At 43.9% G+C, this 10,525-nt stretch overlaps 1 protein-coding gene across 4 annotated transcripts in view; it reads right to left on the bottom strand.

The window, feature by feature from the left end:
• The window catches only part of Htr7 (5-hydroxytryptamine receptor 7), a 91,205-nt gene extending 81,651 nt beyond the window's left edge, over positions 1-9,554 (bottom strand). For 3 of the 4 annotated variants that reach the window (XM_021207321.2, XM_021207313.2, XM_029540302.1), the window contains exon 1: positions 8,649-9,554. In XM_021207321.2, the coding sequence (XP_021062980.1) occupies positions 8,649-9,196 (548 nt within the window). In that variant the 5' untranslated portion in view covers positions 9,197-9,554. The remainder of the gene's footprint in view (positions 1-8,648) is intronic. The other variant, XM_029540306.1, reaches the window with a different exon arrangement.
• Positions 9,555-10,525: the final 971 nt, after the last annotated feature.

A 10,525-nucleotide genomic window follows, 5' to 3' on the forward strand; every position in this document is an offset into this window, starting at 1 on the left:
CATAACATCACTAGGTGATATAACCTTATGAGACTAAAATTGAATATGTAGTTCATCATTGATTGAAATGTTGTTATGAGAGGCTGGAGAGACGGCTCAAGGACTAAGGGCATTGGTGGCTTTTCAAAACACCTGGGTTCAATTCCAAGTACCCCCATGGCAGCTCACAAATGTCTATAAATAACTCCAGTCGCATGTGATCTAACAAACAAATGGTGTACAGACACACATGTAACTAGAACACCCATTCACATAAAATTTTAAAAGGTTAAAAACATTTATAAAAACGTTATTATACAGAATATGACTGGATATTATTTAATGGTTTTTCTTTGAGTAAGACTGATAGAGGAAACCGTTTGGTATCACGGGAAAAACAACACAAACAAACAAACAAGCAAACAATAGATCAATATGACCAGAATGTAGAGAGCAAGACAGTCCACAAGATGTGGAGATGTGAGACAGGGACCAAAAAAAAAAAAATCCTTGTACAGGTAATGGAAGGGTTTTTAATCCATTCCAAGCAGCATGAAAGCCAACGATGGGTTTTAAGCAAAACATTTACATTATGTTGTTTGTATATTTGTATGTTTAAGCTATTTCAGGCACATGCTCACTTCGAGCAATAATGAGGTTTTCAGATGTTTCAGACCAATGTTTCCACTTAAAGCAACTATAAAAAGGCTTGCTACAACACAAAACACACACACACACACACACACACACACACACACCTTCTTGTAGGTATCACAGAGCTCTTGGAACACTAGGACTTCAGGACTAAAAACTACAGAAGACAGGAAGGTAGGCTTAAATCCCCTTGGGTCATTAGCCAAAACTGGGTCAGGCCTAAAAGGCTGAGGATCCAAGAAAGAGCTTACATGCGGAGATGCTCTTAAGAGTCAAAAAACACCAGAAGAGCTTTTGGCAATTGTCTGGGGCCAGAAAGACAAAAATTAGAGACTTGAGAGGCCAAGATCCCAGTGAGAAGGGAGGAGCAGCAGCAGACTAGGCAAGCACTAACCTGGCATTCCACTCAAGACGTTTGCTGGATTCTGGAACTGAGAAGATCAGGCATTCCACTCAAGACGTCTGCTGGATTCTGGAACTGAGAAGGGCAGGAGACTAAGAAGCCCGCAAGCTCCCATACTCAAAGTTTTCAGTGGGAGTTTTGACAGGCTCACAGTTCTCTAGAGACTAAAATGTAAGTAAGTCAGAAGGAGAAACCACTAAGAGCATCCAAACCTCTGAGCTGAACTCCTAGGAAACTCCTACATCCTAGAAAAGGGACATCTGCCAGGAGCAACACTTCATCAGCAAAGCACGACTTACAGGGACAGCTTGTGATGGTTCGCCCTCAGTATCGATTTGATTGGATTTCCAATCACCATGGAAATGTCTTCTGATTGTGTCAAGAAGGTATTTCCAGAAATTTTTAACTGAAAAGGAAAGATCCCCTGCATGTAGTCAGCATCATATCATGGGCTAATATGCTGGAGTTTGTTTTAAAAACAAAATCAAAAACAAAAACATAAAAAGCAAGGACGATAAGCTGAGTACCGGCGTTCATCTCTCTTCCCTGACTGAACATAAGGTCATGATGTATCATGATACTTCAAGCATGATGTTCACACTACAGTGAATTATATCCCCTCAAACTAAACCGAATCTTGGAGAGTGGGAGATGGCTCAGTTAGGAAAATGCTTGTGAAATAAATCCAAGGAACTTAGTTCAGATCCCTAGCACCGAGGTAAAGGAAAGCCAGGGGTGGTGGCAGGTGTCTGTAATCCTAGTAGTAAGGAAGAAGAGACAAGTGCATCCCTGGGACTTGCTGGCCAGCCTAGCCAGTTGGTGAGCTTTGGATTTCATGAGAGACTCTGTCTCAAAATAAAGCAACTCCCCTTTATCTTCAGGTTTCCGGCCACCGCAACAAGAAACATACCCAATAAAGGAAGTTGGTAGCAGCAGTGTAACTGTTGCCATGATAAATTTGACCTAGTTCCTAGGCCTTTGGAAAGGAATCTGCAGGGAGAGAATGGAAGAGTCTGGAGCTTGGAGCTACAGAAGTCCTAGCAGGCTGTAAATAGAGCTCACCGAACCACTCCAGTCAGAGTCTGGAAGGCCAAAAGGACAAGAGAACTGTGGTTGTCAGTGAACATCTCAGTTCACGAGGTTTCAGAGCATGACATGGATTCTACCAGGATCTAGGCTAAAGGTCGCTCGTATTTTATTCTTGCAAAGAATCCGATGGTGTTGTGCCTGTGACCTGAGACTGTGAATGAGGACGAATTTTAAAATAATCAACTAATTTGTTTGGCATATGAAATTTCAAGACCGGCTAACCGGCAGATGGAGATGTAGTTATGAGTTACTGTTCTTATCCAGGTCTAGAGAGAGAGAGAGAGAGAGAGAGAGAGAGAGAGAGAGAGAGAGAGAGAGAGAGAAAATGAGACAGATATGAATCATTATGTGGTCAATTTGGTGAGGAAAGGCACAGGGGACANGGCAGATGGAGATGTAGTTATGAGTTACTGTTCTGATCGAGATCGAGAGAGAGAGAGAGAGAGAGAGAGAGAGAGAGAGAGAGAGAGAGAGAGAGAGAGAAAATGAAACAGATATGAAAAAAAGTGTGGTCAATTTGGTGAGGAAAGGCACAGGGGACAGGTGAAAGTTGTGAAAAGGGGGGCTGCTGAGCAATAAATCATAACTGCTGAAGTGGTTAGCACCATAAAGGGAAAACTCTCCCTCAGAAGTAGGATAATAGAAAGGTGCTCTGAGAGTAAGCCCTATCCATTGAATAATGCGTTGTAATAATTCAGATACATATAAAAGATCAGAGACTGAACGGACAAGGGATTTTCTGTCCCAAAATGTCCTTCTATGGAAGTGTTTTCCCAGAGTCAGCCTGAAAGGCATGCAGGGGCTACAGCAGTTAAAGTCCAAGGGGCCCAGGCTACACCTCAAGAGGCACTGTCTTATACACAGTATTGATTTTTCAGGCATGAAAGATACAAGAGGGAATGAATGGGGTCTCAAAGGCCTTCACTAAGGTTCCAGAAAGCAAACAAGGCCAGGGGGGCAATGTGTAGCCAAGTTGGATCCCCCTGCCCTGGCCCCAAGAAAGCCTAGGAGACAATTTCATTAAGCTGGGAAAGTGAAGCTTAAGTTGAAATAGACTCCAGTATTTCAGAGATGCCAGAAATGTGGAACATCTACCAAGTAAAGCCAAAATCACAGAGTGGAGCTGACCTCCTCTCCCCAGACTAAAGAAAGAGAGTATCCATGCTGTTTGCACCGTAACTGGAGGAGCAGAACTACATAAGACTGTTGGAGCCCAGGTGATTCCACCGTGAGTCCCAAATGGCAGATATGGGTGTGGTATTTGCCCTCAAACAACCACAGAGTTTTGTTTTGAGCTGATCCTTGTTCTGGTTCTGGTCCTTACTATCCTCCCATTCCTCCCTTTCAGCGTATAAATGTTTATTCTCTGCCATTGTATACTGAAAGCATTCACATTACTTGTGACTGTTGTTTTTGTTTATAGGCAATCCTAGTTAAGAGTTGCCTTTGAATTTCAGAATAGCCTTTGGACTTCTAAACAGTGTTGGAACTATTAAGTCTATAAAGACTTTTAGATAGAGATGGATTAAATTATTTTGCATTAAAATGAAAATTAGACCTTAGGAGCCAGGAGTAGAATGTTACCATTTAAGTGATATATTTGGATGTTGAATTACAAAGGGGTATTTGATAATTATCTTCATTGTCAACTTGATTGAATGTAGCATCACCTCTGGGTGTGTCTGTATGAATGTTCTCAAAAAGGTTTAGCTGAAAAAAGAAGACCCACCATCAATGTAGGCAACACTATATCATGACTATATCATGACTAGCCTCCAGGACTGAATTACAAAGAGAAAGTAATATGACCATTATACATCTTTCTCTACTTCCTTACTGTGAAAACGATGGAAACGGTCACTTTATGTCCTGCTGCGTGACTCCCTGCTGTGATGGCTCACACACACAAACTATAAGCCAAAATAAACCTATTCTACTTTAAGTTGCTTCTTATCAAATATTTTGTCACAGTAATAAGAGAAGTACTACACAGCTCGTTCCTTAATTGAATTAAAATAATCAACCCCTCAATATGTCTGCTTTGCATCTCTTTGAATGAGATGTTCCCTGTGGTCTTGGGCAGTTGAATTTTTGGTCCCCAGGTGGCAGAATTGTTTGGGGAAGATTTAAGAGATATGGCTTTGTTGAAGGAAATGTGTCGCTGGAGGTGGGCTTAGAGAATTTAAAAACCTGATCATTCCAGGCTTGCTTTCTCAGCTTCCTGTCTGGTACAGGATCCCAGACCTCAGCTTGCTGCTCTAGCCACTATGCCTGCCTGCTACCATGCTGCCTTGTCATGACAATGATGGACTCTTATCCCCTCAGAACCATCAACCCAAATAAACCCTTCCTTCTGCGCCTTGGGCATGGTAGTTTACCACAGCAACCAAAAAGTAACTAATACGAGGTTTGCAAAGTGACTTGATGAGCTATCAACCTTCAGAGTAGCTTTATACATAGTAGCATGAATAAATTAGTAGTAGTATAGATGTATCTTATGGGCATTATGATGAGCATAAGAAGGATTCCAAGGTGTGCTTGCTTGAGTTGGGCACGGTGACACATGCCTACCATCCCTGCACTAGGAGAAGGAAGGAAGGAGGACTTTGCCATCCAGAGCTACAGAACCACACCTGGTCACAAACAAAAAAAAACAACAGAAAAGAGCATAGACTGTACAATTTCAGTTCTACCTTTCTAAAAAGTTCTAGTCTTCAAGCCAAATTATGAAGCTAAAAGTCCGTTATTGGCTTCCTTAGGAAAACAAGATGACAATTTACTCTTGATTCATTCTCTCCTGAGCAACAGAGGTTACAATGTGTATTATGAAGAGAGAGGGAAGAGGGAGGACCTCTGTGAGGTTGACACTGTTGTACTTAACAATATGTTAACTGTAACAATATGTTAACTATAACAATACTGTTGACTGTAACAATATGCTGTTTGTTACCAAGCTTTGCACTTAGGATATGCGCTGGTCTATAAGGTCTACATTTGAAATGTATATGTTTTAAAAATATATTTCAAATGTATGAAAAGCTATACAAATAAGATTGTATCTACCTCTGAAACACTAAAAAAAAACTTAATAAAATTGGTGAGTGCTGATTCCTGATGGGACTCACCCAAGATAACCTCTACTGAACAGATGTCCATCAAGCCTCTGTACTGTTTTATACTTTTGTATCTTTTTTTCTTTTCCAAGACAGGGTTTCATTTTATATAGCCCTGGCTGTCTTGGAAATCACTCTGTAGACCAGACTGGCCCCAAACTCTTAGTGATCTGCCTGCTTCTGTCCCCTGAGTTCTGGGGTTAAAGGCATGCACCACTATATCCCAGCTACACTTTTTAATACTTCTAAATCTTGTATATGCTCAAAAAACAACAAGTCAAGCTTATTTTACATGTTTTAAAACTCTGCATATTAGGTAACTTAAAGCTAGGCGTGGTGGCACACATCTAAAACCCAAGCACTTAGGAGACAGAAGCAGGAGGATCCAAGGCTACTCAGGGTCTACACAGCACATTTGAGGCCACCCTTGGCTATCAGACTTCATTATGGAAACTGTCTAGGAAAGGTACAAAAGAGCTTTATAGGGTGACAAAACTTTATCTTTCCTGTGTTCCTTTTCTTTAATAAATCTGTTTATAATAATAATAATAATAATAATAATAATAATAATAATAAACCATTCTACATCCTTTATTGGAAATGAATGGGGGTGAACAAAAGGAAACTATAAAGATGAGTTTGAATATTACAGTGTCCCTGGTAATATTGAACTCATAAGCTGAATGGTAAAGAAGAAAATATAGTCATGGGCACAGTTCTTTGAACTTAACCATTTAGTGTTATAAAAACTAGAAAAACAAATAAGTCCAAAAACGAGGTGTTCTTAAAGATGGAAGACTGAAGTTGATCTAATAGAGAAGAAAAGCCAAAGACAGACCAAGGTAGAAGCATGAGTAAAAATCCAAGACTTTGAGAGGGAAGGGATGGAAGGAGAGTTTTGTAATCGAATGGTGAACAGGAGCCATTTTCTGAAATGGGTGCAGGATGGGAACTTTGAGGCCTTTAGAAAACAATATGGTTTTTCATTAGACAGAGTTGGGAAAGAATCCAACATGGTAGGACATGGTGAAGAAAGTTTTCAGGGTTCAGTTTAGTCAGGTCAAATGTCCAACAGATATCCAAACTCATACAATGGTGTAGTGTGAGCTGAATAGAATAATCTTACTCATCCTTGGTTGTCCAGTACAAAGCACGATGTCACCTATTTTAGCTACTCAGGGAAAGAAAGAAGGATAAATTGTTTTGATGGTACATTTTGTGTCATCTGGCAAGTTCTATAGCAGTGATGAAGAAATTACCTTTTCCTGAAATAATTCACTTTAGTTATAAATGCATCTTCTTCCAGCTTCTGGCTTTGGAGGTTCTTGGTAGAAAAATCAATATTTCTGTCAACTGTATCAATTTTTCATTTTATCTAAAGTAACAATATGCAGACCTAAAATTTTATTTAGGGAAAAAAATCACCAATGGATCAATTCTTCGGGAAACAAAATATGTAAGATATGCCTATATTGCCATAATTTGTAACAATCCCAGGGATATAATTAATAAAAAGCTGAGAATCTTGCCAAGAAGGATTAACCTTTGCTCTGTACTCAGGACATTCCTGCTGGTACTAAATTGCATGTGCACATGGATGCCATTAGCCCAAGTATAGGAATCACAGGGTGGGCTCAGCCTAACCTGAATGTGCCCTCAGCAACAAAAGCACAGGCTGACAAGTTAGCGCAAGGTGCTATTTATCATTTTCCCATTATGAGATGAAGAAAGGGTTATAAAGACATCACTTGCAGCCTAAGCTGATATCTGTTTTATTACACTTAGGTCCATTTACAAGGACTCCATTCATGGGAGAACTGTTTTGGTTGCTGAGCAGGCGATATCTATGCATGTCATTCATGAATACACTTATTATGTGTATTGAGTGCACTCTCCAAATTCCTGTTGTCATTGCCAGACTGTAAATGCATATGTTTTTTGTCATTTTTAACTACAGTAATTCAGAACTTCAGCTGCCAAGCCTGGTGCCAATATTCTCACAGAGGCAGTTCATGCTCCAGTCTTAAAATAATTCCTTGTTTGCTGTCAGAAGCTCCTGTCATGACACCTAAACTGGCAGTGTCATTTTTTTAAAAGAATAAATAAATAAATCACTACCTAAATACAACTACAATGTGTTTTTTTTTTTCTTGGCACACATTCCCTTTACTATCGTACCCTTTATTTAGTAATTATAAACTTTGGTCATAAAGCAAAATAGATCATTTCAAACATAACAAACCACACATTGCAATGTTTTCAAGGAGGAAAAGTGAGAGGAAATCTCAGTTACACGCCAATCCATCCTCTTAGGCACTGTCACCGTAAATGCAGAGGTATCAATTATTCTCCCCATGCTGAAAGCGCTACAGATTTAAAGGCTCTGCGGGTCCACTAAGAAAACCAGCCACTATTTCTATCATTAAGCACAACAGGGTATAGTCCTGAGCTGGGTTGAAATCACCAGCAGAATTCCAAGTATGGATATTAAGGCTTAATATTTCAATCCCAAAGGAAACAGAATTGTTCTGTAGCCAAGGAGTATTGAAACCATACTTCAAGTTGTCGTTTGCATATGTTTAAGGCCAAAAACCAGCTCCATCAAAATTCTGTATTCTTAGAGTCTGAAGAAACTCCCGGGATTCTCCTACTCTATGATGACACCCAAAGCGGCATTTCTTTTTCTTTTTCCCCAGCATCCCTGACAGATGGTCAACCTCTGCTTCAATTACTCCACTGGGGGAGTTCTCGATATTATATCCCTAGATTCCCAGGGGATATGACGAAAGACTAAAACCAACCTTTTAAGACAGGAGTAAGGCTCCAGTCGGTAAGCTTGCAGGAGACCGACAGCATGGCCAAACACTGAAGTCAGACTTCCACAAGAACAAGATTCAGAATTAGCATTTCATAAGAGTGCAGCGTTTAAGAGCCCAATACTAGGACCACTCGGGGGCCTTTCTTCATCCTCAGAGTAGCTCCTAAAATCTGGGAAGCACCGTGTCTTTCTGACTGATGACTTAAAGAGAGAAATGATCGTATGGATCACAGCAATGGTTTGTCAAGTAGGAGCATCAGACCAATTTCTCACACACACTTCCCCCAAAAAAGAAACAAGCAAAGGGACCCCCTGGTGGAATTGCTAGTACTTTTAAAACTCTGGTCTTAGAATCATCACTACACTAAACCAGATACATTTCAAGGTTTCTTTTAAAGGTTTGTTTGTCTTTAGCCTGTGCTTGAAGTTGTTTGGTTGGTGTAGGGGTGATGGGTGCGGGGTTGTATTTTAAGCTCAGCCCTTCTTCCCGCCGTGAAGTCTAGCTGGATCGATCCTGCCAGGAAAGGCTGGCGCGAGCTCAGAGCCCTGCACATCCCCAGCAGAGCCTGGGACGGGGCGGCCTGTCCCTTACCTGTCGATGCTGATCACGCACAGGGTCATGATCGAGGCCGTGCAGCACATGACGTCCATGGCGATGAAGACGTTGCAGAAGAAGTGGCCGAAGATCCACTTGCCCCCGATGAGGTCGGTGACACTAACGAAAGGCATGACCGCCACGGCCACCGAGAGGTCAGCCAGCGCTAGGGACACAATCAGGTAGTTGGAGGGCTGGCGGAGCTTCTTGACGAAGCACACCGAGATCACCACCAGGCAGTTGCCCGCGATCGTCAGCAGCGTGATGAGCGTCAGGATGGAGCCGATCACAACTTTCTCGACTCTGCCATAGTTGATCTGCTCCCCGCAGCCGGAGACATTGTCCGGGGGCGCGTCCCAGGTGGGCGACGGGCTAGCTGTCACCTCTGGGAAGCCGCTCAGCAGGTGCGGCATCCAGGAGCTCACCACTGGGTGGGCGCCACCGTCGGGGCTCAGGTCCTGCAACCTGCGCCCCACCTCCGGCAGGATGAGCGAGCGGAGATGGCCGTAGAGGTCGGGGCGGCCGCTGCTGTTAACGTCCATCATCGTGCCGAGCGCCGCTGCCCATGGAGCCGGCGCCCCTGCCCAGCGCTCCGGCAGCCGGCCCCGGGGCTGGATTCACCTTGCCCGCTCGGCTCCGCGCGGCCCAGCCATGGGGTCCGGCGCTGGCCACTGGGGGGCGCCCGGCTCGGCCTCGCGACCCCGCACGTCCCAGGGTCCCCCAGACGCTGCGGGTGACGCGTGGGCGAGGACTCCCCGCGGGAGGCGCCAGCGGTCCCCGACGGGCACGGGGGAGGAGCAGGGTGGCGAGCCGAGCCCCGCCGGGCTGGCCGCACCGCAGCCCCGCAGCGACGCGCGCCGGGGCCGAGAGCGCCCGGCCGCCGCGGCCGAAGTTGCGGAGTGCGCCCCGCCCCTCGCGCCCGCCGCCGCCGCTCCCCTGCGGCAGCCGCGCCGCGTCCCAGCCACCGCCTCCGGCAGCCGCCAGCGCCCCGCGCGCTCCGGGACGGGCTTCCCCTGCTGGGCAGCCCCGCCGCTGCGCACCGTGCGTACGCCCAGCCCTGGCTAGCCCTGCCGCAGACCCCCTGGCCTCTGCACTGTAGCAAATGACAAGCAGGATGGGAGCGGTTTGCTTTTCAAGAAGACCCGGGGGTCACTGCATGAACCTATGAAGAACCTCGTTGGAGAATATTTTTTAAGCCCTTAATAAAAATAAATAAATAAAAATTAAAGGGGAAAAAGAACCTTTTGAGCACCACATCAAACATCAAATAGATATTTCCGTTTCCCATTTTGACCACTTATGAGAGAAATTGAAGATGGAAAAAAAAGGAAGCAGCCAGATGGGGTGGGCTTAGGAGCTCTGGTGCTCTGATGAAAAAGAAGAAAGAAAAAAGAGTAGGGGTACCCAAGGCCCTGGCAGCTGGAATAGCACTAGGCACCAGCTTCCGGGTGGCTTCAACCCTTCCTAACCTTTTTGAGGGCTAGAGACAGGCCTCTCCACTTGAAAATGCATCCTGGCTACCTTTACATAAAGGTTTCCAAATATACAATATCAAGATGTGGCTTGAATTTCCCTTCACATCCTGTAAGTCTTGCATGCACACATAAAGAATGACCGGTTATAATGGCCTGCAGACCTGGAGACGGCTGTCTATAAAAGCTATTGCCTAAAACCCCCTCTGGTATTCAAACTCTGTCAGGGTGGCTGGATTTTATTATTCATGAGGCTTAGCTTCATTCCATTTGTTTAAAAGTTTTATTGGAAGCCATAGTGATTTCTATAGTTAAGGTTCCAAAAAAAAAAAATTCAAATGTGTTTTCTTTTCTAGCTAGACCTGATGATTTAGAGGAGGAGGAGGAGGAGGAGGAGGAGGA

Source organism: Mus pahari, chromosome 1 (genome assembly GCF_900095145.1).
Source record: "Mus pahari chromosome 1, PAHARI_EIJ_v1.1, whole genome shotgun sequence".
Classification (NCBI taxonomy): Eukaryota; Metazoa; Chordata; class Mammalia; order Rodentia; family Muridae; genus Mus; species Mus pahari.